The sequence below is a fragment of the Alexandromys fortis genome, unplaced genomic scaffold, assembly GCF_014885135.2.
Source record: "Alexandromys fortis isolate MF-2015 unplaced genomic scaffold, M_Fortis_MF-2015_v1.1 scaffold_48, whole genome shotgun sequence".
Taxonomy (NCBI): domain Eukaryota; kingdom Metazoa; phylum Chordata; class Mammalia; order Rodentia; family Cricetidae; genus Alexandromys; species Alexandromys fortis.
In genome coordinates this window covers 1,841,968-1,869,674 of record NW_026067947.1, presented here as the reverse complement: position 1 = coordinate 1,869,674, position 27,707 = coordinate 1,841,968, and the positions used below count along the sequence as shown (strand labels likewise).

Sequence of the window (27,707 nt, the reverse complement as noted above, 5' to 3'; positions counted from 1 at the left end):
CACACACGCATGCACGCACATACACTGCATAAATAGATAGATGAATGAAGGGATAGATGGACGAATAGAAAACCAAAGTTTTTTAAAGTATTTTGGATCTGGGGATTGGGAGAAGGCTCAACGCATAAAATGTTTGCTGTTCAAGCATAAAGACCCAAGTGTGGAGCCCCAACACCCACATAAAATCTAGATCCAGGGGGGCTGGAGAGATGGCTCAGTGGTTAAGAGCATTGCCTGCTCTTCCAAAGGTTCTGAGTTCAATTCCCAGCAACCACATGGTGGCTCACAACCATCTGTAAAGAGGTCCGGCGCCCTCTTCTGGCCTTCAGGCATACACACAGACAGAATATCGTATACATAATAAATAAATAAATATTTAAAAAAAAATCTAGATCCAGGGCTGGAGAGATGGCATAGAGGTTAAGAGAACTGACTGCTATTTCGGAGGTCCTGAGTTCAATTCCCAGCAACCACATGAGTCACACCCATCTATAATGAGATCTGGTGCATAATAAATAAAGTAAAAAGAAAAAAAAATCTAGATCTATGTTTTTTCCCCTGGTGCTGAAGTGGGAGTGGAAAAAAGAAGAATCCTTGAAGCTTAACAGCAGCCAGCCAGTCTAGCCTTGTTGGTGAGGTCCAGTGTCTCAAAAAACTAAGGTAGACTTCTGACGCTGGCCCCTGGCTGAAGAGATAGGGCTGAAGGGCACTGTACATAAAGCAAGCTCCTTTCTGGTGGTGTGCAAATAAAACTGTGGCAGGCAGGTGGGGCAGGCAAGTGGGCAGGCCTTGGTGAAGAAGGCAGCACTTAAAGAATCTGCATAAACATAATATACACATCCACACCCTGCACACGCGCCAATAAACAGCACCCTGCTAATTTAAAATGTCCTTGGGCCACATTTCAAGGCCTTCCAGCCAAGGCTCTGATAAAAGGTGACTCTGGTTATTAGCAGTCTTGCTGAGTCAGGTTCTATTGAGAAACAGGTCACCTCAGGGTCAACCATGCTCTTTGTGTGTTTGGTTTTGTTCTTGTCCAACTTAACGTGAAGTGGGAGGCATTAGTATGTCGGCATAGAGCACTGTAAAGGGCCAGAAAGATGAAACTTACAAAGCTACGAGGAACTGAAGTCGAAAATTATTCCCCAAGACCAAATCTTTTTGGGGGAACTTAACGTCTGAACATTGATAAAAACAAGTCAAGTTTCGAGGGACTTATACATTAAATTAAAAATTGGAAACAACGAGCTGTAAGATTCACTGGGTGGCTCTAGAAATAGAAACCGTGTGTGCATTACATCCTCATATGCAAACTGGCTATGAGCATGCACTTCTCTTATGATGACCATGAGTTAGGGACAAACTAGTTCACAAACAAAGAAGATGGCTCATATCTGTGATCCAGGCTTTGAAAAGTTAAGGCTGGAGGATGAGGAATTCAAGGCTATCAGGAAAAAAAAAAAAAAAAAAAAAAAAAAAAAAAAAGAAAAAANNNAAAAAAAAAAAAAAAAAAAAAAAAAAAACAAAGACAAAAGCTAACAAGCCAACTGAAAGAAAGCCATTGAAGAGGGGAAGGAAGAGAGAAAAGAAATGGAAGAAAGGGGGAGAGAGAGGAAGGAAGAGAGAGAAGAGAGGGAAGGAATGGGGAGAGAGGAATGAATGGGAAGAGAGAAGAGGAAAAGTAAAACAGGAATGGAGAGGAGGGGAAGAAAAAGGAGGAGAAGAAAAGGAAAAAAAATTGTAGTTCACTTTCTGGGTTAGAAAAACCCTCTTCTAAACACAGTTAAATCAAAACCAGGTCAAAATAACAGTCCTGGCCTACCACAGGAAGAGACGCTTGTTTACTTGGCTGGTTGGCATTTCTGCTGGACTTTCTATTCAGAGCGTTCACCTGCTGGACAGGACTTCACTTCCCATAGTCTGGCCAGCTCAGGTGAGGACAAGGCAAGGGTGCTGCTTCCTTTGCTCCAGCCCTGGTCTGAACCGAGTGCACTGGCGCCTCTCACCACCAAAAGGAATATTTTTCCAAGTAAGTGATCACTGTAAAATGTTATTGTTTTTCTCTGTGGACGGGCCCCATCTCCTCCTCTGAATATAAATTGCGCAGTTAACACAAGAAAACCGGACTTTTATTATTTGTTTGTGAGAGCACAAGAGGGCCTTGTGCCCTTGGAACAGTTATTTCTAGACCTCAATTCCCTTAGGATAGCTCCCTCTCTAAGCGTTCCTTCCACTTTTTTAAACAAGTAATTAACTTAAGACAAAGCATTTCAAAGAATGAAATAAGTAGGGAAAATGTCTATACTGATAAACATTCATGTAAAACTTAACTGTGGGGGGGCAGTTAAAGTGGAATAGGCTGCAGTTGCTTAGTTATTCAACTGAGACTACAGAACCCCAAGATGATCAAGAACCGGGGTGGTCCCCGCTTTGACTGGGAGCTTACTTGTGTTGGGCTACTTCCTGTGGATGAAATTTTAAAGTTCTCACCTCAATTCAAGTGCAGTTGATGCCGCTTTTTACAGACAAGGAAACTGAGGCAGAGAGGTCAAATGCCTCACTCAACAGTGTATATGGCCAAGGGTTCATTCAGGTTACAGCTCAGTGTAGGACCAACTGCATAGCGTGGATGAGGTCTGGGGTTTGGCCCCCAGCATGGCAAAAGCAGAATAAAACTAAAAATATATAAATAAACCTCCACTGACAGTCTGTTTCTAACCTCTACATGAGGCGTTCTTTCTCCTTACAGGGAGTTATGTCAGCTGACTGGTCATAGCAAGGCAGGATAAAGTTAGGTGTGAAAACCAAACTGAGGATACTGGGATGAGAGAGTCGCCAGCAGACAGAGAAAGAGAGCAAGATGTGTACGCTGTTCTGAGTAAGGGTACCATGCCCCATGCCATGTGGCAAAAAATGAGTAAGAAATATGTTAATTTGAGTTGTATGAGTTAGCTAGTAACAAGCCTGGGCTATCAGCCAAGCAATGTGGGATTCCCCTCTGTATGCTATGAATATTATTTTATTACTATGGGTTAAAAAAGAAGCTGCATTGTTCTACTGCAGTGCAGAATATAGGTAGGTGGGAAAACCAAACAATGCAGGGAGAAAGAAAGTAGAGTCAGGCAGTCACCATGTAGCTGCCAAAGGAGAAAGATGCTAGAACCTTACCAGTAAACTGCAAGCCTCATGGTAAAATATAAAATAATAGAAATGGGTTAATTTAAGATGTAAGAGCTAGATAGGAATATGCCTGGTTATTGGACAAGCAGTGTTACAATTAATATAGTTTCTGTGTGTTTCTTTGGGACTGAATGGTTGCAAGACCAGGTGGGACAGAAACTTCCGTTTACAGTCAAGTATTTGTAATGTCTGTTATTTGGGAGCAGGCAGATGGGACAGGAAAACTCTGCCTACAAGTGTCAGTTAGATGGAGAAGGAAGGCACTGTGTATGTCCTATTCTACCCAAGCAGATGGAGTCATATTAACTGTCTGTAGAAGGGCTGGCAAGCACAGTGCAGCTGGAAGCAAGCTAGGACCAGTGCTAATGTGCAATTCACTGTAAGGTGAGCCATGATTATTAAGTAGAGTTTTTCTAACAAGGAGTTTGTCACACTGTTGAGCCTTAATAAATATCAACTGACCAAACCACCACTATCAAAAGCATCTGATCTTGCAAGGAACAAGGAATAATTTAGACAATAGGGTTGATTTTTTTGTTTTGTTTTGTTTTGTTTTTCGAGACAGGGTTTCTCTGTGGTTTTGGAGCCTGTCCTGGCACGAGCTCTTGTAGACCAGGCTGGTCTCAAACTCACAGAGATCCGCCTGCCTCTGCCTCCCAAGTGCTGGGATTAAAGGCGTGCGCCACCACCGCCCGGCAGACAATAGGGTTGAATGTAGCTTCTATTTACAAAGCTAAATGCTATTTATACTTTATCATCTAAGAAGACAAACTTTTTTAATAGCCCCCTCCCCCTTTTCCAGATGTGGGAACAAAGGACATTAAGGTAGCATGCAAACTCACGGAGTAAGAACACACTTTGGATTTGAACCCAGGTCTGGTTTTACTTCTCCAGTTCCTAACCTCTATGTTTCATTGCTTTATTCAAGAGTGGGTACATAACCTTTATTTTTATTTTATGTGCACTGGTATTTTGCCTGCATGTATGTTTGCATGAGGGTGTTAGACCCTGGAACTGGGGTTGTGAGCCACTATGTGGCTATGTGGCTCCTGGGAATTAAACTCGGGATCTCTGGAAGAGCAGTCAGCATTCTTAACCACTAAGCCATCTCTCTAGCCCCCAGTACATATCCGCTATTTGAGGTGTCCAAGAAGCAGGGTTTCTCACATTTTGTATGAATTTGAACAATATGCAAGAGGAAGTTGGTGTACTGAGTATTGGTTTGGATCCAATGACTTCAAAGGTTCCCATTATTGCAAAACTTATTTAAAAATTGGTGGTACTATGAAATAAGTCATTTTACAGTCTTCTTTAGTGTGCCCAGGTATGTATTTATCTACCTGGCAAAAAGGATCACCTCCTCAACAAAATCTCTTTGAATGACCATACCATTGTTAACTCACGCTGTGAATATCCCCATGTCTTCGAGTCTATTTGTAAATTCCCTAAGGGAAGCTCCATTGTAGTGTCTTATTCATGTTTATCCCAGGATTCTGACTACTAACAAAATGTGCATCTAATTGAATATAACAGCAGGAGAGAAAAGGGTTCCAAGGGAGTCAAAGGACATAGGGAGAGTTTGGCACGGGTACCTTGATCAGAATTGATGATCATAAGAGGCTGGAGAATTGGCACAGTGGATAAAACTCCAGCCACATAAGCATACACATCTGATTTCCTAACACCCACATAAAAGCCGTGTGTGTGTGTGTGTGTGTGTGTGTGTGTGTGTGTGTGGTAGGCGACCTGAAACCCCAGCAGTTGTTCAGGAGGCTAAGACAGACGGTCTTTAGGGTAAGCTGGCTAGCAAGTTCAAGGAGCTCTAGGTTTGGTGAGAAACCTCACCTCAACAAATGACGAAGTGAGAAACTGAGGGAGACACTCAATGCCACCCTCAGGCCTCCATGTGTTCACACAAGCCACAGATGCACAGCCACACACGTGCAAACATAATTACAATCTGAGTTTATGTGGGTTGGAAAGAAACACTAGATCTTTAAGGAGAAGTTTTGAGATTCAAGGGACAGTCTCACCCGTTAAAAGCCAACTTAGACAAGGTTAAAAAGAAATTGCTACTATATATTTAAAAAATCACAAGAAAACCAAGTTAACTAAATTTTTGTGTTGATAAATAAATAAGGAATATCTTGTTCCTGGCTGATGGCATTTACTACTAGAATTTAGCATTTTTGAAACAATGCTTACAGTGTTCAAAAAAATTCACACGGTGCAAAAGTTACCATTTTCGAACATACAGTCTCTGTTACATATATTCAAACACTCCTCGAAATGGAAATTTTCTCTTGAAAATCAGACTTCAGACCTCCTCAATAACTGCATACCAAACACGCACACGCACGCACGCGCGCGCACACACACACACACACACACACGCTCATTCTTACACACATGCATGCATGCACCCAGAGAGAGAAAAAAACAACCTGGGGCTACGGGTCAATGACAGATCACTGGCCCTGCATGTGTGAGACCCTAGGTTCAATTCTCAGGACTGAAACAGAAAAACACAAAAAAAAAAAAAAACAAACAAAGAGAACTTGGGCTCCTTGGACCCAGAGCTGAATCACGGTGCTCCTAAGAACCTTGAGCAAGCCTCTTAATTTCTGAAGTCAAAATGACTTACTTGTGAATAATTATTACTAATACATTTCTCAGTGAATCTGTGTGAAGATATACTGAGTCGAGAAAAAGGGAGTGCACAGAGAACGACCTCGAGATTTTCTTGGAAAACAAAACAAACAGGCCATCAATACCGTATTTGCCATTTGCAAGGCAGGATCCATCAAGCCCAGGATTTCTTCATTATAACTTGATTCCAGGCTGATGATGTCATCGATCACATCATCCATCTGCAGAGAAAGAGCCACAGAGAGAAAAAGGAATGAGAAACAGGTGCAGGGCCAACCCCAAAAGGACCTTTTGGGTCATTTCTTACCTAAAGTAACAGTGGTCTTTAGGTAGTGTCTAAGGAGTAACTGTTATCTCCCGCACTAAAATCAAGACATTACTGAAACCTGCTGACCAGAGAGGGCAATGGAAGCTTCACCTAGAGCTAGCATGTCAGCTGTTACTGGGCATCAAAAGCTGAGCTTGGGTGGCTCCTTGAGGTACATTTACTCTGGCGGTCACCCTGTGAAAGTAGGGGGCTCTAACGGGGCAGCTTCCGTGCAGGTGGGAGAATGAGAAGCCACCTGTTTAGAGTCACACAGCAAGCAGAGCCAGGCTGTGATTTAACCTGAGTTTCCACCACTATGTTGAACTGCCTGCCCTTTCCACTGGAAAGATGAGCCAGGAAACGCCACTTGCCCGAAAGCCACTTCTTCCCTTTTTCCTTTCCCGCAGCCTTCTAGGAGAAGGAAAACAAGCGGTTCTTGGCCCTTGCATTCCCCAGGGGCCCCCTGGCCACTGGCTGGCGCTGCAAGGATGGCAGAGTGACTTGCTAAGCAGGCACCTCTCTGGACAGCTGCCAGTGAGCCCGGTACTCCCGGAGGAACGCACCAGGACGAGGTTATCATTACAGTCGTGGAGCTGACATTCCCACTAGATCAATTTCATTGCTGAAGTACCAAAACATCAGTTAACATCATAAACAACAATGATTACATGCGCCTTGCCGCAGTGGCGGAGTCTGTGGGAATATTTCCTTGTAAACACCTTATGTTTGGTGGCTGGCTGATGTGTGTGTGCCTGGGTCTGAACGGTGAGCAAGATTCACAGTGAGATCTAATGGCCAGGGGCACTCCTGTGGTCATCTGCTCCTCTCATTAAAGAGGCTCTGCATCACGAGGCTTGGGTTCAGATCTGTTTGTCTCCTCTTCCTGGGGAAAGGGCAAAGCCTCCAATCGTCAGAAGTCTCAGTGTGCCAGCCTATCAAATGGGGACAGTAATGTATACTGTCTCAGTCTCACTGGGGACCTATGAGGTTTCAGGAGAAGCCTTCCAATTTGTTCAGAATGTCAGGAATGCAGTAACCTCTGAAGAATGATCTTACCAAGTGATTCCTCTGAGGAACTGCCAGGGGTCAGATCTGAGTAGATGCCAGCATGCCGTGTGTTAGTTTCCATTTCTAGGCACACCAGCCTTATTTGTTTGTCATAGAAGACTTTATGACCAAGGTGATGAAGGGGAAAATAGGCTGGGGACTCGGACAACTTTCCTTTATACATTTTGACTTTAGTTTTAGGAGAGCAAAACTAGTGACCCGGATGTATCATTAAAATACTCTATGCTCTATTATATACAGAAAGGCAAAAAAAAATGTTGTTTATATTATATTCTCTCTCGTATATCTGAATAAGGACAACAATAAACAGTGCCATTTACTCACTAAATAGAATTTAAATAATGATCTTCAATTGTTTGGGGACGTGCTCATCGACTATTATTAACTTAATAAAGTTTCATAATACATGGAGGTTCCAGTCACAAAAACAATAAAGAGATCGACACAGCTTGGCTTCCAGAGTGTATGGTTTAGAAGCCGGTACAATGCTACACAACATGTGCTGGTGATTTTTGCAAATTAACTAAATCACCATGCATTTTATTTACAACAATATATGTATTTTACCCTCTCCTTATGACTGCAGGCTACTTAAGGGGCACATACATTTAAGCTTCTTAGTTGTTACCTAGTCATTCATGAGTTACTATGAAAAAAAAATGGGTCTGTTCATAGCCTTTTCTATGAAAAAAGAATCAATGGGAGGAAACAAGTCCTTGAAGTCATCAGGAGGTGTGATCATTCACAAATATAGATTCTCATTATAAAGTGTTACATCCGCGGCCTGCCGAGTCATTCAGTACCTGCATGCACGATGCTCGAGAGTGCGTGTTCATACCTGGGCACTCACTCTCTGCCCTGCTCTGCTCTTCAAACTTATAAAATGCCTGCAGAAACACAAGCAGAGACAGCCCATGACTTGGGTTTGCAAACGCCTTTTCAACAGCACATTCACGGGTTAGTGGCAGGGCAACGGAATGGACAGAGCTTTGGAACAAGCAGCTGCTAACCGAGGAGCAGAATAAGGGAGGGAATCTTGGGTCAAAGCCTATGGCAGGTATGGGTGGGTAAAACCTGTTGGCTGTGGGCAGAGGAAATGTCCCTCCAGTGACTCAAATCAACCAAATGCGACAGTCACTTCTGAACTCACATAAACACTTGGATATATAATAAAACTCTACTAAAATGAGACACAGTCTCATAATTGAGAAATGACAGACACCCCATCACAGCAGTGCCCCCAGGTATTTTTAGGCTCCAAATTTTGATGCAGAAATCAGCTTGAGGGTTTGAGTGTTGTCTCCAATCCAGCTGTACCAAAACGGGTTTACCGGGCAGCAATTAATCATGAAACCGACTGGATGTCGTAGTAAGCCTTGCTTTTCCTCTCAAGTCCGCATGTGCCACACTGTTCAAATCCATCCGTACACATTCCATGCGTTTTCTTTCTCCAACTCCACGGAAAATAAAAATAATCCCCAGACCTTCACAGCAGCAGAACTTCTAAGTCTCCCGCCCCACACCTTCTCTATTTTTGCTTTCCCTTTGCCGCCTCCCCTTCTCCTCTCTGCATTTTCACTGCTTTGCAAATTGGAAGGCATAGAAAGGAGGAGAACACTCCACTAAGGAAGGAGATGGGAGTTAAGGAAGCATCCCCACCTCCACATTCTGCTTAGAGCAAGGCAGGTCTCCTGCCGTGTGCAATAAACACGGTAACCTAGTGCTGCTGACCAGAGGCTGAGACGTAAATGGTCACACCAGGAAATAGGGGACAGAGGCCGGTGAGGATGACCGGGTGGACAACAGACAGTCCATCACAGAGGGAGAGAGAGGAGCATCCCAGAGACAGTTAATGGAGTGTAAGACGCGGAGGAGGAGACGTGATTTACCTCTTTTTCACAGTTGGAGTTAAGAGTGAGCATAGCCATGGGGCTGTTGGGTGCGCTGCTCCCCGGCACTGGTGGCATGGCGTGGTCGCCAGGCTGGTTTGGACATGGTGAGCTCAGGACTTGGCTGGCATGTTTATTTGCTAACGTGGTAGAAAGGTACTGCTTTACCTGGTGCCTCTGGGCTTGCTGTATGTGGTACTTGGTGGGGTTTTCCAGGTGGGTCTGCACCTGAGCATGGCCATGGAGGAAGAGAAGATAGCAGGGTTATTCTGGAGTTTCAAATGACTCTTCCTGTAGCATACATTGTGAGACTGACCAGTCCACCAACAGAACAGATTATCAGTTCCTGTACGGTACCGGGCAGGCACTGTGTTAAAGGATTTTGATAGGACTGACGTTGAGAGTCTAGTCCCAGGATTTAGAACTCTTAGGACCCAAGGTGATAACTATCCTGGTTGACTTCCATAGTAATTAACTACCTCTCTCCTTCAATCCTAGTGCCCTTCTTCTCATGGGTAATTGTTAAAATCTGAAAGTATAGATGAGGCAAGAATCTTCCCCAACACACCAGAAAGAATTTAGAGAAATCAAAATAACAAACTCGACAATGCACAATTCAGTTTATCTCACTTTCCTTGGCAAACAGAAGAGCTTTCCGTTAAAACACACATGTGTGAAGCCCCCCATACACACACACATACACACAGAATCATACTCACATATACAAAAAACACACACATGCATTCACACACACACACACACACACACACACACACACACACGTGCGCGCGCGCACACACACAAGCCACGCACAAAAGCCACACACAAAATTCTTAAACTACTATGGAACTGTTATAGAAGATAATCAGAAACATTGCCACATTTCAATCAAGGAGCTAAAGGTTAATTCCTTTCATATACAAGAGTATAATTATTCAAGATTCTAATTATGAACGGGCTCAGTAGAAAAAGCAATCCACATGAAGCAGTTCCTTCCGAGTGCATAGCAGTGCATGCATGTGTCTCTAAAGGCATGGCTATTAACTTGTGAGCCAACAGGCTATCTATTGTCCTTTCCCATAAACATCAACAAGGAATTAGGGATGCTTTTTTTTTTAAAAAAACAAAATCAGTGACAGTCAATTATAATCCATCTTATACACTCTAAACAAGAGCTGGTGGAGGGAATGCAGCGAGCTGCTAGGAAACAAGAATCCAATGTTGTTCCCCAGGTCTAAAACCATACTAAATTATTTCTTAGGGCATCAGAGAAGAAACAGCATTAAAAGAGCGTATCTGTTCTTATTGCCAACAGAGTTCTTAGTGAAGTAACAGCGAAGAGACAAGTTAGCCCATGTATACCCTTGCCGTTCAGGCTCCGGGGGGGATAAGCAGGGAGGCTCACCTGGTAGTGACTGTACTCTAGCATTTCCAGCATAGCAACGTCTCGGGCGACCCCAAGCCAAGGCGACAGGGCAGACTACTTATTCCTCCTCCCTCTACTTTCTGTAATTCCGACTCCAAGAGCGACTGGCGTAGAGAAGGCACCATAAACAAGGCATCCCGAGGCGCCGCCGGAAACGTTATCACAGCAGCACGGCTTATAATAACCTAGGCTAATTAGTTATGCGTGTAAAAAAAAAAGCTGTTCTCTCACAGGGGACCTTTTTTTTAAAAAAAAAATTCCTACTAGTTTGGGCTTAAATATTGATATCAGTTTCCCCCCTGGCTTGACGTCATGCTTTCTTTCATAGATATAAAAGAACCTTTTAAAAGGATGAGCTATCAAAGTCAAGCTTACTGGCAGATCAAGGCCATTCACCATTCATCTTTAGTTCCAGTAGCATTAATGGACAATGGTGTTTCTCTTTCAGGAATAGGTTAAGAGCTGGATGCCCCCTTCGGAGGAGACATTGCCTAAGAGCTACTGTCACACATGAGACTTTTCTAACAGCCAAATAATGATGCCGTGGCAGCAAGGATATGAACTTTTAGCATGGAAGATACTTTCCAAACTCTGTAGCTACATCTTGCACCCCAGTCTCAATGGATACGTTCACTCTGAGCTAGGTAGATGGGCATCCTGCCTCCTAACCTCAAGTCAGCAGGCAAGGGAGTTATTCTATGCACACACACACAGGAGACAAGAAGAGAGAGAGAGAGAGAGAGAGAGAGAGAGAGAGAGAGAGAGAGAGAGAGAGAGAGAGAGAGAGAGAGAGACAGAGACAGAGAGAGAGACAGAGACAGAGAGAGACAGAGACAGAGACAAAGACAGACAGACAGACAGACAGAGGGGAGGGAAGACAAGACAGACAGACAGAGACAGAGACTCAGCTTCACACTCATATAGAAAGGAAACCAGCAAACAAACAAAAAATACCTTTCTCAGCTAACCCTCAAACTAGGAAGCACGGAAATTCTTACTGGAAGCTTGATACAGTTCATGGGGCAAGACGAGAATAAACCATCGTGCCCCATGGTAGACGCAGCTATGGTCTTTCCATCTGTCCACTCCACTGTTTACTGTCATTATATGCTACACACGTAAATAACAGGACAGTCACCATAAGCGATCAGAAGAGAGATATGATTTCTAGCTTTATAAATCAATTTTGCTCTGCAGGGTGAAGCAAAAGAAGAAAAAGAGACAGATCTATATTTAGAAATTGGGATAAATTCTGCTTGCTGTTAAAATGGGGTGAGCATAAATATTTGCAACCCATTACTGTTTTTCAAAACACTGTGGCCACGGCAGTACTTCTGGCTGACCATCCCGAGCCCGTCTGACGCTGCACACTGAGGTTCACAGGCATCTTCAGCTTTTGTAAAAGGGTCCAGACGCGATAATGATGAGGACAATAGACGGTACCAAAATAAACACGAAATGAGGGCAGTGAGCGGAATGTGCTTATTTCTCTACTCCCCTGAAAAAGAGACACGGCTGCACATTTAAAAATAAACGCTAATTCACTGGCAGAACCGCTTTCTTTAATGAATCAGAATGTCGTGCCTTAGTAACGAAGGGACTCATTCTCCACCCGGCACTGGCAGAGAGGTCTTTACTATGCTCAAGTCTGGAAGTGGAGTGAAATTTTCTTTGTGACATTTCTACCGGCTCTTTTGGATTTTCAAGTAAGCTAAGACGGTAGGTCTTTTTTTTTTTTTTTTTTAAATATTTATTTATTATGTATACAATATTCTGTCTGTGTATGCCTGCAGGCCAGAAGAGGGCACCAAACCCCATTATAGATGGTTGTGAGCCACCATGTGGTTGCTGGGAATTGAACTCAGGACCTTTGGAAGAGCAGGCAATGCTCTTAACCTCTGAGCCATCTGTCCAGCCCAAGACGGTAGGTCTTAAAGTGTCCACTGCACAAGCATGAGGAACCGAGTTCAATCCCCAGAAGCCACATAGAAAAAATAGGGCGCCACTTTTAATCCCAACAGCCTTGCAGACGTGAAGGCAGACAGATCCTGGGACTCACTGACCAGTGAGGCTATCCATATCAGCTTCAGTGAGAGTTCCTGCCTCGAATTAAAAAAAAAAAAATGGCAGAGAGTGACCGAGGGAGACAACGTGGTGACTCTCAGGCACAGGCAGGACGGGCTGAGGGAGTGGAAGTTTGGAAATGCTGTGCTGCAGACAGAGCTCCAGTGGGCATTCCCGACCTAGGCCCCACCCACAGGTGTTACAACTGAGGGCCCCAGCTATGCATAAGGTCGCGGGGAGCAGGGTTGTCTTGAGGACACCCAAAGCCATTCACTTCTAAAAGAAACAGCAGATTCAGGCTGCAGCTGCCTCGCTCTGAGTACACCAACCTATAGCGCTTAATCACCCAAATTCTCAAGGGTAGCGAGTGCTTTAAAATTTTTAAAGTGAAATATTTGAAATGTTTTTTTTTTTAAAAAGTCAACATTCTATTTTTCATGTGGCATAAGACAGAGCAGGCACACTGGGAGTGAATCGAGGGAGCAAAGCACCCGGGCGTGTCTTGTCTCAGTCTGTGTTTTCTGTCTCAGCATCTGTGGACACAATCTTATTGGCATGCCCTGGAGGGTGGGCTGGCTTCAGAGAAGTTGCTCTTCTGAGAAGTTGGTGCTCAAATCTGTGTTTCCTGGAAATTCCCGGAGAGGCTGGGTGCCTGATCACATGGTAAGAAAAGGAGCTGAGGACCCAACATCCCTGTTCAGACTCTGAGAGTACAAATGACTAAGCAAGTCTTTAGCTTCTCCAGTCCTCGTGTACCAGTGCGGCTGATAGGAGCTTACTACATCCTGTCTTCAGTGTCAGACAAAAGCTCATCAGTTATCAGAAACGGCAGTCCCCAAAGCTTTTGTCACGGGGGCTTTACGTTCTCCCAAACTGCTGTGTTTCTATCAACCAGCTTAGCATGAACATGTTTTCTTTTGAAAACAGGGACTCCCTCCCATACTAGCATAGCAAGGATGACTTCCTAGGATACCACATATTTCTATTCTAGTGGGAGAAGAGTGGTGCAGGTCGTTTCTTAGTATCAGGATAGAATTAGTTTTCATCTTGTGGAAACACTCTGAGGGTCCGGGAGAGTCCTGAGTCTCCTGAACACACCCTGAACCACTGATGTAGAACATGGTTTACTCTAGCATCATCCCAGCTGGGATGCATGCCACTGTGAACAAGTGTGCCCTACTCTTCTCATCCTGAAGATGCTGGAGACAGATCCGACTCTGTTCACACCCTTTCACACCATCCTTATGAGGCTCTGTCACTCTGAAAAGCCTGACTCAACAAAATGTGGTGAAAAACCTGAGGGCTTCCAAGCATTTGAAATCCAAATCACAAGGCTAGACTATAATATTCTAAATGTTTCCCAGCATACAGTGTCCACTGACCTCATCTATATTTCATGTTAGCTATCCACACGAAAACCCACGGGATCTCAATCGTCTTTGATCTGGCCCTCGCCTGTTGCCCTGTCTTCATCAAGACCATGAAAAGTTTGCAGAGCTGGATGGATGGTAGCCCTGCCACTCCCTGGTGACACTGACAAGCTATTTACCTCCAGTCGCCAGTCATCAGTCAGGGCGAGATGGTGGCCACAGATACCACCATGCTCGCTGACTCCACGACTCACTGTGGCGAACACATCTCATCTGAACTGTCATGGCTCCTCTCCTCCCTCCCCCATTTGCCATTCTAAATTTGAACAAATCCACTAAAAATCTCCCACAATACTTTCAGTTTATAATTGATTTCATTTTTGTTCAAAAAGGCAACAAAATGTTATGGTTTTGTTTGGGAAAAGAATTTATCTCGTGTTCAATAAATTATAAAGAAATATCAGGACTGGCACTCAGTCACTTGTTACTCATCATGACCTCTATTCTGTTCATACGGTTTGTTTGGAAACATGGAAATTGATCAGGGCAGCCAATGTGCCACTCTTATATGCTCACAGGGCAACAGGAAAGAAGGCCATGCAACTGTCCAGCTAGCTTTGTTTCTCTGCAGGCTGCCGGAAGCAGAGCAATGGGGTAAAACTGTATATAGAGTAGAATGAAGAACATTTGTCATAAAATTCTAATATTATAATAAATAATATCGGCCAGCTTTATGAAAAATTCCTAGTAAGCCTGTTTTCCTTGGCTAAAGGCCTATAAAACAATGTGCCTATTATGAAATGAGGTGGATGAACGCTTTGGTTTTTGGGTAAATGGTATTTAGAGACCTCATAAAAATGTATTTTGGGGACTGGAGAGATGGCTCCGTGGTTAAGAGCAATGGCTACTCTTCAGAGAACCTGGGTTCGATTCCCAGCACCCTCATAGCCATTCACAACCTTCTGTAATGACAGTCACAGGGGATCCAATGCCCTCTTCTGGCTTTCTCAGGCATTGCATGCACAAAATGCACAGACACACACACACACAGGCGAAACATTCATAAATATAAAATAAATATAAGAGGTAAATTTTTAAAGAATTATTATATTAACATTTTAATATATTCATAGCTTCAGTTGTTACATATGAATAATATTAAACACCAGTAAATTTTAAAATATAGAGAACAAACTTGCATGTATTCATTCACTAATGTCTCTCATGTGCCCAATGGTACATTTTATAATCTATCCTAGAGTGAGTCCATTTCAATCACATCTCAAAAAGAGACCATTTGAATGATGCTATAAACTAGCCTTCAAGGCTTCTACATATACTTGTTTTTTAATTGACTGAACAGGTTAGAAAGGCAGGAAGGATAAAGGGAAGGCATAAAGAGATCTAGGACGGATCCAGTTTATGTTTCTCGCTGGCTGAATTAAAGGGCTAAGGAGGGAAAGGCTATATATCCATGAGTGCACGGGCAGCATGAACTGGACTTAATAAGTTCAATAAGAAAATTAAAAGGGACACAAAATTGGGTTGTAGGGAAGGGGGTAGTGTCCCTGGGAGGAGTAGGGGGTGAACATAATCAAAATACACCAGATGAATTCTTAAAGCACTGAGAAAATAAACAGAAAACAGCTTCAGTGGAACTGATAACATCAGGGTTGCTGCAAAGATTGCCTGAGAGATCCTTCCAAGAGTTAGAACAGCTAAGAGCTATGCCTGAGGAAAAAAACGTACGTGACTTTTGAGTGTGGCTTCATCAGCCGCTACTCTCTCATCCCTAAAGCTGAACACCTCAGACACCATGTGAACAGTTTTATTATAAGGAGGAGAGATGCTCTGAGAGAAACACGTAATCCAGCTTATGTTTAAAACTCCATTTAAGAAGTTGGCTTAATCATTGAATCTGGGTGTACATTATACGCTTTGAATGATGTAATTTCAATAGTTAAAATACCACAATATAACTATGAGGATACATAAGAACCCCACACATATGCATTTAAGTCTCCAGCATATACTAGCTGTTTCTGAACCCCTACTTTGTTTCATAGAAACTCACTTAGAAATTCATTGGGGTGAGCAAGTCAAGGCGCTGGTCTCACCTGAGTAGAAGGCCTTTGGGGGAACTCCCCAGGCTACAGCCAGCAGCACCTAGTCTCTTTTGCTGCTGGCAACATGAAGACAACTTCTGAATGAACGCCCAAAACAACTCTTCAAAAGATCTGATCTTGATCGTTTTAGCACCTTCATTTAGGGTGCTGCCATTGAGGGATACTCAATTATCCCCCTGCCGTACCTAAAGAACTAAATGCAAGACTATACATGTCCGGATCACTAAGGGATGGCATTGAATGCAGAGCGTGAATCCATAGGCATGGAATACATTTAAAAACTCTTAACAAGCTTCCAACAGACGTGGATACAGTTGGTGCTGGGCAGATGCTGCATCCTGATCATACGACTTCAAGGTTTTCAATGGAACTCTTGCTTCCCTCAGAAGTTGTATGTTTTCTATTCATTCAACAAACAACTGCTTTTGTCCCAGCTAAGAACCCAGAGAGACTGGTGTTTAAATGGAGGTCTACAGTTCGTAAGAACTGGCCTATCGGCAGAAGGAGCCACCCAGGCAAGGACAGAAGCCCCAGTTGTGAACAAACCTTGCAAGATGCAGCCACAGCAAGAAGGCTTAGTCCACATCCTTTATTTGGTGCCCAGTTCACCACAATCACTGGGGCTTCTCTCCTTCATCAGGTCTTCTGAGCCTGTTTTGTCAGTGTCTCCCACCCTCATCTTATCTGTGAAGGCTCAAACATGATTTCTACTATCTACACTCAGCCTGGTGATGCAAGCCAGTCTTCTGACTAGAAGGTCCCTATCATGGATTTCTCTGAATTTCAGACTCATCTCTGGACAGCAGTCTATACAGCAAAGAGCTCACGATTAGCAGGCTCACTAAGTCAGCCCGGCCATTTCAATAGTGACGAGGTTGTACTGTTACTGCTGCTGGTGGTGGCAGTTTGTATGTGTGCATGTGCGTGTGTACGTGTGTGTGTGTGTGTTGTACTAGAGCTGAAGCTAGGCCCTTTCTCATGCCAGACAAACATCAGTGAGTTACTCCCATCCCTTTTCTGGTTTTGTTAAAGACAGGAACTCAGTAAGCTGCTTAGGCGGTTCTTGAACTCACTCCATAGCCTGGTAAGCCTTGGACTCATTCTGGAGCCTGGTAAATCTTGAATTTGGATTTACCTGCCTCAGCTTCCTGAGTATCTAGGGTTACAGGCAGGCATGGGCCACTAAAGCTTTATGGGAATTGCTGTTTTTTTATAGGTCAAGATAGTGTTCATATTGCAAACAACTCGATCACCTTTGATTCCTTTCTTCCCCATGTATCATGTACACATCTCACGACAGCTGCTGTCCATCTTGAGAATATACTCGGAATTTAACTTAGCTTTACCTTCTACTGGGACTACCACCTAACCGAAGCTATCTCCACTCTGTCAAACAGAAGACGAGAAGTCATCTCTTGCCTCTTCTACCTGCTTCTGTCTTTGACCTTACACAATGCATATTCAGTGTACATCAAATTACCAATCTCATCTGCTAAACCAAATGGAGAAGAAAAACTGACACTAAGACATAATATTACATATAAAATGTCCCCGCAGGCTCATGACTTGAATACTCAGTCCCCAGACAGTGGTGCTGCTTTATGGGGAGTGGGGTTGGAACTTTGAGTATCGGGAGCTGAAGGAACTTGGTCACTGGAGGGTGGGCCTTGAGGGTTAGAGCAGAGCCCTGCTCCTTACTGTAACTGTAGGCTCTATGGAAAGCCAGGATGCACCAAACCTGGCCTGCACAGAGCTATCCAGCTGCCACGTGTGCCCCTCCAGAAATGTGAGCCTCAATCAACCTCTTTCCCTCTTACGTTGATTCAGCCAGGCCAGATGTTGTGTCACCAAGATAAAAGAAACCAACACAGACATAGGACTTTAAGGTTAAGACACCCGCCCGAGCACAAACTAGCAGGTGTGGCGGGTCCATGCCCACCCTATCGATTGCCATCTACTCCCGAGAGCAAGTTTTGCTGGATACATTTGCCCGCTCATTTATGAAGTGTCTGTCACTATTTGTGACAACAGGGTTAAGTTAATATCCCTTGTGCTCCACAGAAGCTAAAATTCATCTAGTCCTTTGCAAAATACTTGCTAATAACTAATTTCTGATAACAAAACAGTTGCTCATAGATATCTAACAAGAGACATGTGTCAGATTAATAATGAGGCGGTGACCTAGCTTAGGCCTGAACTTTGGTACTGAGGTAGAGTCAGACAGCTCTTGGCTGTGGAGGTTTATCTATGCATTGCTCGGCATCCAGCGGCATCTCTGGCCTCTCCCTCTGACATGCCAGGAGACTCACACTTTAACCCCAACCCTAGCTGACATAACCAGCCACGTCTCCAGGAACTGTCAAAGTCTCCCAAGGGCACAGGGCACAGAGATGGGTGTTAGGCAGTCATTGAGGTCCACATTTCCCAGACCTGTCGGTGGAGAGGGTAAAGTTCTTAGCCTAAGTGAGAACACAGTGTCATTTTCAACATGTTTATACATATATGTGAGCAAAATAAAAACTGTTGACAAATCATCAAGCTTTAAAGTGTCAATCTCTGGGTACCACAATTACAGATGAGTAATCTCTTATTTATATTTGTTATTTTCTGTAACATATAAGGCTTGAATTTTGTTATTTAAAAACTATGAATCCCACAAAAATGAAAGCCTAGAGATCTGCTAAATAAAAAACACATTCAGACAGAATTCTCTTTTTTGAAACTTTTGCAAATGATAAACCACGCCAGGAAACAGTTGCTCAGCAATGAAAACTGCCTTGTTTCCTTTTTTTTTCCTTGATATATTTGACCAGATTAAACTGACTCTGTGATTTATGAAATTTCTAGTCTCACATCTAAGCACAGTTTACATTTGTCTAATACTTGACACATTTTTCTGGTTTTGAAAAGGGCTGTGATTACGTGGCTCAATGGCGCCCTTATAATGGCCCATTGTGAAGGCCAGCCAGCCTCCCTCTATGGGAGTCACCAGGGCAGCTTCCCACGTGCCCCAACTTCTCTGTGTGCTCCAGTTTAGCACTGCCTCTGCATGGCAGACGTATTTCTGTCTTAATATTTCCTCTCAAACGAGGCCATTGTTCACAGTTTATCGGGTATTAGGGCCGATTATAACCAGGCAGCCGAGCTCTGCCTCATAAGGACCGCCACTCTTAAAACTGGCAGGAGGCGAGTTTGTCACAGAGGAAAACATTGCCTTGGGCCTAAGTAAAAGGTCAGTCAGCAAGCCCCCATCAGCCGTGAGAGCAGAATGCTGCTGGATTGAAGGTCAAGTCCACATGAGCTAAAATCTGGCAAAGAGAAGCGGGAATGTAATAACACCAGCTTCAGGGGCTGTGTCATGAGACTCAGGGGTCTTGCTCTAAGGAACTGCTCTGTCTCCAGCAAGTCCTAAAGCATGTTTTATAAATTTACTTGGTGGTAAAACTTCGTAAACAGCAGGAGCCGCCCAGGAGTGCCACCTGATGGTGCCAGGCACTGTGCGGAGGCTCGTGAAGGCCAGAGTCATCAGCCTGGCTCCTCCATTCACACCATTGAGCACTGCCCCATTGCATGGCACTGGGACCTCAACCAAACAACCCACCCTCTGAAATCATATTCAAACTGGGGGAGCAGAGTTAGACACAGAGGCCTTAAACCAAAAAGAAATGGGTACCTCAGGCAGTGACAAGTGTCGTTCAAATACACACACATACATGCACACACATGTACATTAAAGGAAAGGCCTGAGTGGGTGCGAGGTAACATTCTGGCTGGAACCTGAAAGATGAGAAGCAGTGAGCTATGGTGAGGCTCCCCAAGAAGCTTCTAGCCACAGTGGTGCAAAGCAGCTACGCTCTGCTCTGTAGAGGAAAGGGAATGAAAACAGTTGTCACAGGGTCAGGGGGGCTGGAGAGGAGGACCAGGTCAGCACGGCCCCATCTCCTGGGTATTTCTTTCCTACCGTTTACAAGATTCCCCTGGACGGTTTTTAACAGATGCATGACATGACTAGATGGCGTTTGTTTTGGTTTGGTGTTTGATAACAAATGTCCTGGCCTGTGCCCATGCTCTTCCACAGATCTGTAATAACTTTATCCTCCACCACACCTAAAAGCAGACATGTTCTTGTCCTTTCCTTTTCACTTTTTTTTCATTTGTCTGGTGCTGAAACCTGGGACCAGTCATGATCCTTCTGATAAACAAGGTATATTTGATAATCTAGGTTTATAAAAGTCTACCTAGGTTCACAGTAATATTTGTCTTGCCTCTTTGTCTTGGCTGACTCTGTTAAGCTACTAACTTATAAACTATTTAGTAGTGACAAGCTTTATTTAGCCTCCTGGATGTGTATTCAACATTAAGCCTAAAACAAGTAAATTGGGTATACTTAATAGATAATGCTCCTCAGAATCTTCAGAGATCTGCTGAATGTGACATTTAAAATGTTTAAGTTTCCCTTGACAGACATGTTCCTTCATAGTGAGAACCCTTAAGGTTCCCAAAGAAGACAGATCGGGAACAATGACTCCACCTGGATTGTGGTGACACTGACCATTGGGTATAACAGCCCCATGCCATGCCTGCTGCCAGGGCTCAAACTGTGGACACTTTTGGGTTGATTGCCCTACTCTGCCTGGTCAAAGGAAGATCAGTTTTCCCAAGTTCCTCTACAGGAAAAATCTCAGCTCTGGGTCCCACAGCCAAAGGCCATGCTGTCTGTAGGACAGCTGAAGATTAAACGCTGTCCGGAATGACAGCTGAAGATTTACCACTTCCCCCAAAGACACTATTGAGGCTACAGCAGCCTAGGGCAACCCATCCAGGGAACGGGCCTTTGTCGTTTTAATTGATACACCGATTACACTCCCAGCTATAATTTATCCTCAGAGCTCTGACTATATTGACTGACTGTAGCTTTAACAGCAGCAAGCATGCCAGCTCTGTTCCCAAGGCGATGGCTGCCTTCTTTTCAGATGTGATGGTCAGACCTCAGGTCTCACCTACCTGGATCTCCTAGACCTCCAGCTAAGGAAGACCATGGTTTACCTTGCTACAAAGAAACTCACAAAACAGGTTTCAAAGTAACGTTTTTACTATTCCATTATCTAAAGGAACTTGCTTTACCATGACTGCTCTGTTATAAACCACCTGTGTCTTGAGGTAAATAGTTATAATAGAATAAATAAAAGTTTAAGGTTTATATAAGTTTGAGGGCCTATTTGTATTTAGAAATACAAATAAATTATAAAGGTCTAAGGATGTGAAAGCTTACACTGCAAGGGTCTAAGGTGTTTTAAGGCATGTAAATGCAAGTTATAAGGGTCTAAGGAAGGAAGTGATTTAAGGTATGTAAAGACGTTTCAGATTTATTTCTCCCTCTATGCTGTTGTTCTATTAAGACTTTAAAAGTTCAAGGTTTTAATTTTACACTAGTCAATGGAGTTCTAAGAAGCTATTAATCTAGCTCTGGTAAAGTACTGCTAATGTTATCATAGTCACAAGCTCAATATTGTACATTTCTTTTGTTTTTTGAATATAGACTCAAAAGTGAGAAAACATCTCTGTCCAATCTATATACCCAGCACTCTGGGATGTGTTAAGATCTCTTTGGGATCCCCAAGCTTTTACTATGATTCAAAGGCATGAGTCTACTGTCCTTTCTACAATGTGGATTTCAGTAGAGATTACAAATGGCAGTGCTGCTAACAGATCTAAAATTTTTTATGACTTCTTATTAACACAAAATTTCTTGGAAGCTTCAGTGAATCAACTTGAATTCACCTCTGGCAGGTCAGTTGACTCCAGATAAACACTCCTGTCAACCAACAGCCTAAGTGTTCCTGCCTACTGCCTCTTCCTGAGGGTAGGATCTCTCTCTCTCTCTCTCTCTCTCTCTCTCTCTCTCTCTCTCTCTCTCTCTCTCTCTCTCTCTCTCTCTCTCTCTCTCTCTCTCTCTCCCCCATCTACCAGAACCATGGCCCTAAAAGTTTCAAATGTACACCCTGAATAATTATCTTCTCCTAAACTCCATAACTTTACCTTCTCTCTGTAGTCTATCTGTCCCCTTCTCTCTGTCCTCTTCTCTCTGTAGTCTATCTGTCCCTGAAGATTGCAAATCACCTACAGCCTGTTCCCACACCAGCTCCAGGTGTTTCCTCAAAATCTGCAGCTAGGACAGCTGCAAAGCAGCTAGCCCTCAGGTGGTCCAGCCTCACTGCTCCAACTGCAGGCTGTGTAGTCCTAGCCCCAGAAGGTCAGAGAGTCAGTAAAACAGTCTGCTCTTCTCAGACATGGCCAGCATGCCAGCTTTTCCCAAAAAATGACATCAGGAAGTTGTCATAAAGAAGATCATCACTCCCCTGATTATTTATTTATTATCAACGAAAAGTCTGGGATGTTAGTTTTCAAACCTGGGACAAATGGCTGATGTGCCTGCCTAACACATCAAGGCAGACCTGGCAGACTGGTTGTCCCGGCAACCCCTCAGTCCTTACCTGTTCCCGGGCCCTCTAGGCTGGCATACCCCACCCTCTACGCTGAATTCTCGAGCCCAGAATCTGGGCTGCCCTTCCCATACAATCCAACCATTTGTGTTGCCTGGCCTTACTGTCTACTCTATTTTGGACCTCCTGGCTGCTACACCTGTGTTCCCTCTATCTCCTCTCCTTTCCCCTCCCCCTCTCTTCACATGGCACAGCTCAGTCTGGTCATGGCCACTCTGGTCTCTCCCAGATAGCTCCGCCTGTGGCTATGCTCTCCACAAATCTATATTAAGCTTTCTCTTCCATTATACCCAGGATTAGTCATTCCCTGTTTTTTTTTTTTTTTTTTTTTTTTTTTTTTTTTTNTTTTTTTTGGTTTTTCGAGACAGTGTTTCTCTGTGGTTTTGGAGCCTGTCTTGGAACTAACTCTGTAGACCAGGCTGGTCTCGAACTCACAGAGATCCGCCTGCCTCTGCCTCCCGAGTGCTGGGATTAAAGGCGGGCGTCACCACCGCCCAGCCCCTGTTTATTTCTTATTTTTCATTCAACAAGGTTATCTTTTGGTTAAAAAGCTTTAAGTAATTAATGGCTTCTAAGAGAGGAAGAATCGGTTTTCTCTGTAGTGATCAGCCCTAAGCAATTCTACACATGCGCAACTCTAAATGGATTCAGCAGGCTGTATTTCTACATAAATATATATGTACTGACAATAACTAAAGAAGTCATGGATTTGAGAGGGAGTGGGGAAGGTACAGGAAGAACTGGAGGGAGAGAGAGGGGTAGAATTAATGTAAATGCAGTACTCATGTACAAAATTCTCAAAAATGTTTAATTAACTTTACTTCATAAACAATATTTTGGTGGGACCACTGCTCAGAGGTGCTTGCCTGCATTTATGAGCTCTGACTTCAGTTCCTAGCACTGGACAAGACCCGTACGGCTAAGTTTGCTGGCCTAAATGACTCGTCACATCATCTTTAAAATGCTCAGTAATCTGGGGGCTCCGCAGCAGCGTCCCCCCTTCATTTGTCATGTTGTCACATTTTCTGTCCATTTCTTCACCATCTAGATGGAATTTTTAAAAATATTGTTAATGTATCATAAATAATAAATTTTTCCTTGCTAAAAATGAATAAACAAATGAATGAATGAGCTTTGTCTTTCAAATTCTCTCCTCACCATTAAATCAAAGCTGTACCAGAAAAGCAACAGCCACCATAGTCAGGAGCGGTCAACAAGGATGGAGTTAACAACAGAGAAGGTCCAAACAGCGTGTGTATTTTATGAGAACTGCCTCGGGACATGGACTAATTAAAGGATAGTAGTGTTTCTTTCCTTTTTTGTGGGGAAGATGGTCTACAGGCAACAGAATTTTCCAGGCTCAATAGGAATTTTTGTTAGCCCAGTGCATCTAAGTATCATGGGATTTTTTTGTTTTAAGTAAAGGTTAAAATATTGTATGCTATAGTGATGTCTTTTATGAGAAGAAAAAGAAGCCACTGTGTCTCTGAAAAACCAGATGTCATATCCCTCCCCCACCCCCCATAAACCATCATCAAAAAGGTTAGGGAAGAAAGAAACGTCCAATCACCCTTTTGTTAAAGTTTTACCAAGCTATATAGTGCCATACTATATAGCTTGGTAAAACTTAAAAAAAAATAGAGCTGGGGTATAGCATAGTGGTATAGTACTTATGTGTATTCCAGACACACATATGCACACATACACATGTGCACACATGGATGCACACACGTACATGTGCACACAAACACACACAGGAAAGGAGGAAGGGAGGGAGAGAGGGAAGAAGAGGGAGGGAGAGAGAAAGGTGTCAGCGTTTTAGTAACTTCCTCAATGATACTATACATCATGCGTAGCAGACACACAAGACTGCAACATCAAAAAAATAAGTATGTCATTTCTGTCCTCAAGGAACAGACAATTGGAAGCTTAGGTCTAGGGTTTGGCAGAGGCTAAAACCACATAGAATTGTGTATTTAAGACAGTGGCCTCAACCTCCAGCAAATTTGTCCTGCAAGGAAGGAATGCTGGATGCTGATTAAAGACATGTCTGGCTGTCAAAACTTGAGTGAGGATGGATGGGTTGCTACTGGCATCTAGTGGGAGAGCACAGAGGTGATGCCAAACATGCCACAGTGAGAAGACGGCCTCTGGCAGCAGAATTCTCTGGCCCACAGTCAGTACCGCCCTGGTGTAGAATCTAACCCTGGCACACAGAATGCCAGTCCACTACCTCACTCTTCTTAGAAAAAGATTCCAGAGAAGGCACAGGGAGGATATAGACATTCCCAGGGACAACTGAACGTCTTCCTTATCCTGTCTTATCCTGCCAGGCAAAACTTTTTGTTACTGGAGGGAAGATGTTATCACTAAGAACAAGGGACTCTAACCTGAGACTTCCTAGCAACTAGTTCTGGATAGGAACAGGAAGTGTGTGGCAGAGAGGGGGAAGGGAAGGAAGGGAGGGAGAGGAAAGGAAGGAGGGAGAGAGAAGAGAGAGAGAGAGAGAGAGAGAGAGAGAGAGAGAGAGAGAGAGAGAGAGAGAGGGAGAGAGAAGGAGAGAGAGGGAGGGAAGAATGGAGAAAAGAGAGAAGAAGAGGAGAAGGAGGAGGAGGAGGGATTTAGATTTAGCAATTCCATAAAGAAATGCTAAGCCAGGCCCAGAAATGACAGAGAATACAAAAGAACAATTCAGACAGTTCTAAATGCATATCCAGATGAGACATTTGTTACTGTTGTGCCTTCCTTCCTCTGAGAAATAACAAAAAAGGAATGTTACTGCACTTGTTAATTGATCCTTAGTTTATCTTGTTGTGTTAGCTTGTTTATAATTTTGCATACACGCCTTTACCTCCTAACATTTTTTGAGACAGTGTGTCCTGGAGTCTAGGCTAGACACAATTTACTATTCAGTTGAGGATGACCTTGAACTTCTGACCTACTTCTATCTCCTGAGTGCTGGGATTACCAGGTGAGTACCACAACACTCAGCTGACGCAGAGCTGGGGATGGAAGCCAGGGTTTTGAGCAGGCTGGACAGACACCTAGCTACATCTCCAGGACTAATTACTTTTAACAGCATAAATTAGAATGTCACAAATCCTGAAAACTGGTACAGCTGTGTGATGAGGAAGACAGAGCTTTGTGCTTTGGGAAATTGTCCACTGTAAAAGTTACTAAAAAATAAAAATGTAAAGCATTCTCAAAATACCCTTTCCCACAAATACATATAAATGTTGCTTTGGATATTTATATAAAATAAATAACTTTAATCCATACACTCTTTGTAGCTTCAAAGATTTTAGATCTGGTTAATTTTGCTGTCTGGTGTCCATTCCATCCCTGGATTCCTCACATTTTTTTTTTAAATAGAAATCACTCAGAACAAAATATATGCTAAGATGTAGAAATGTCATAAACCAAAGAATATTCTTTCCACAAACATATACAAACACACACAAATGTTTCAAATGATGCTTATAACAGACGGTAAGTGGCCGTAAGTGGCCTCGTACTATCAGTAAAATGACAAGTGGTTTCAACTACCAGAAGGGTTACTTCCACGTATAGTGTGCACCATTCAGCTGGTACTCCAGTCAGGGCACAGCCGTTACTGGAGGAGTGTCCCTGACTGTTCTGGGCACAGAAAGGAGTAACGATGTAGCCTACTGCTGAGTATGCTTAGAACGTTCATTGCTGATACACAATAATTGGTCAGGGCTGGACGCTTTCTGGACGTAACAGAAACAATAAGAAAAAGCGTGTAATAAATAGTAGACAGCGCTAGGCAGCAGCTCAGATGGTAAGTGCCTGCTGTGCCAGCATGAGGGGCGAGTTCTCTCCTAGAACCCGAAGAAAGCATAGTGTGTCTACAAGCCCAGTCCTGCGGGCAGGGGAAAGGTCACGGGGCACACTGCATAGACAGTCTAGCAGAAATGATGAGCTCCAGCTTCACCGAGAGATCCTGTCTCAAAGAAGGAGGTGGAGGTTGATTGAGGAAGCCACCCAACATGTACCCCTGGTGATGTAACCTGGACAGCTTTTCATGACTGGCACAGTCTGCCACCCACAGCTCATAACCCACGATGACTGCTCAAAGTCTGGATTCATATGTAGTACCCTGAATGGATTTCTGCCTTCCACTAAGCCCCTCCTATTCTCCTGACTTAATTTCTTAGAGTAGAATTGATCTTCACTGTTTAAAAAGAAATTGAGAAAAATGAGGCCTGGGCTGAAAAGAGGAGTTTGGGCTTGGGGTTTACCAGCCAGGTGACTCTCGCAGTGAATCCAATACTCCCCCCACCCCCATACCACACCATGATGCCGTTGGCCCACAGCTCCAGGGAAACATGGAAGCATCACTACCGCTACCGCCGAAGTAGACAATGCAGTCTAAATTTTTTTGGAATTTTAACAACAAGGTTTGATAGGTGTGCACATGTGCAGTCACATGAATACTGAGTGGAAGCTGTCTGTCTGTCTGTCTGTCTAATAAAGGACCAGGGGAAGGGTGTAACCATGGTGAACATGAGGAAGGCCATATACACTTTTACTGAGAATACTCATTTTGGTCACCTTTCAGAAAGGAAAACAATTCATTCCCCTTCTCATTTAAAGAGCTGCAACCCCGTGAACCACAGCTAGTAAAGCTCAGCATCAAATCTCCACTGTGTACCCTAAAGCTGTTATAGCTTTCTGTTGTCCTGAATACGGACAGGCTGAGTAGATACCGTCATGCAACAACTCGGGGGTTTTGTTTTATTATGCTATTAACACGTTTGTTAGGGCTATGTAAAACCACTGGCTTAGTTTATACACGGTGATACCTACGGAACAGCGGCTCTCCACTCTACCCAGTGAACTGCGCTATTATCTATATCTGCAGGGACTTGATGACACTGTCACACATGAGGTACAGTCAATTGCCACACCTGAAGACGGAGCATCTCCAAGGCTGAGGTCTGAGTCACCTTCATGCCACCTCAATTGTATGCCATCATCGCTGCTCCATTACCTCAGCTGCGTCCCCAAAGCCTGGGAAAACTTAGAAACGCCAGGCAAATGTAAGCTCTCAAGGAAGAACTTGTCTCCCGGAGGAAATTGTGGCACAAGCCATAAAATGCAA

At 43.7% G+C, this 27,707-nt stretch overlaps 1 protein-coding gene across 13 annotated transcripts in view; it reads right to left on the bottom strand.

Annotated features, from left to right (window-relative positions):
* Mitf (melanocyte inducing transcription factor) overlaps positions 1–27,707 on the bottom strand; it is a 267,515-nt gene that overhangs the window by 65,920 nt on the left and 173,888 nt on the right. For 11 of the 13 annotated variants that reach the window (XR_007593097.1, XR_007593098.1, XR_007593099.1 and 8 more), the window contains exons 3-5: positions 9,094–9,321; positions 8,008–8,091; positions 5,955–6,050 (exon numbers count right to left, since the gene is read on the bottom strand). Coding sequence is in view for 9 of the 13 variants with exons in the window: in XM_050149382.1 (XP_050005339.1) it covers positions 5,955–6,050; positions 8,008–8,091; positions 9,094–9,321 (408 nt within the window). In the remaining 4 variants the exon portion in view is untranslated. The remainder of the gene's footprint in view (positions 1–5,954; positions 6,051–8,007; positions 8,092–9,093; positions 9,322–27,707) is intronic. The other 2 variants (XM_050149384.1, XM_050149383.1) reach the window with 1 other exon arrangement.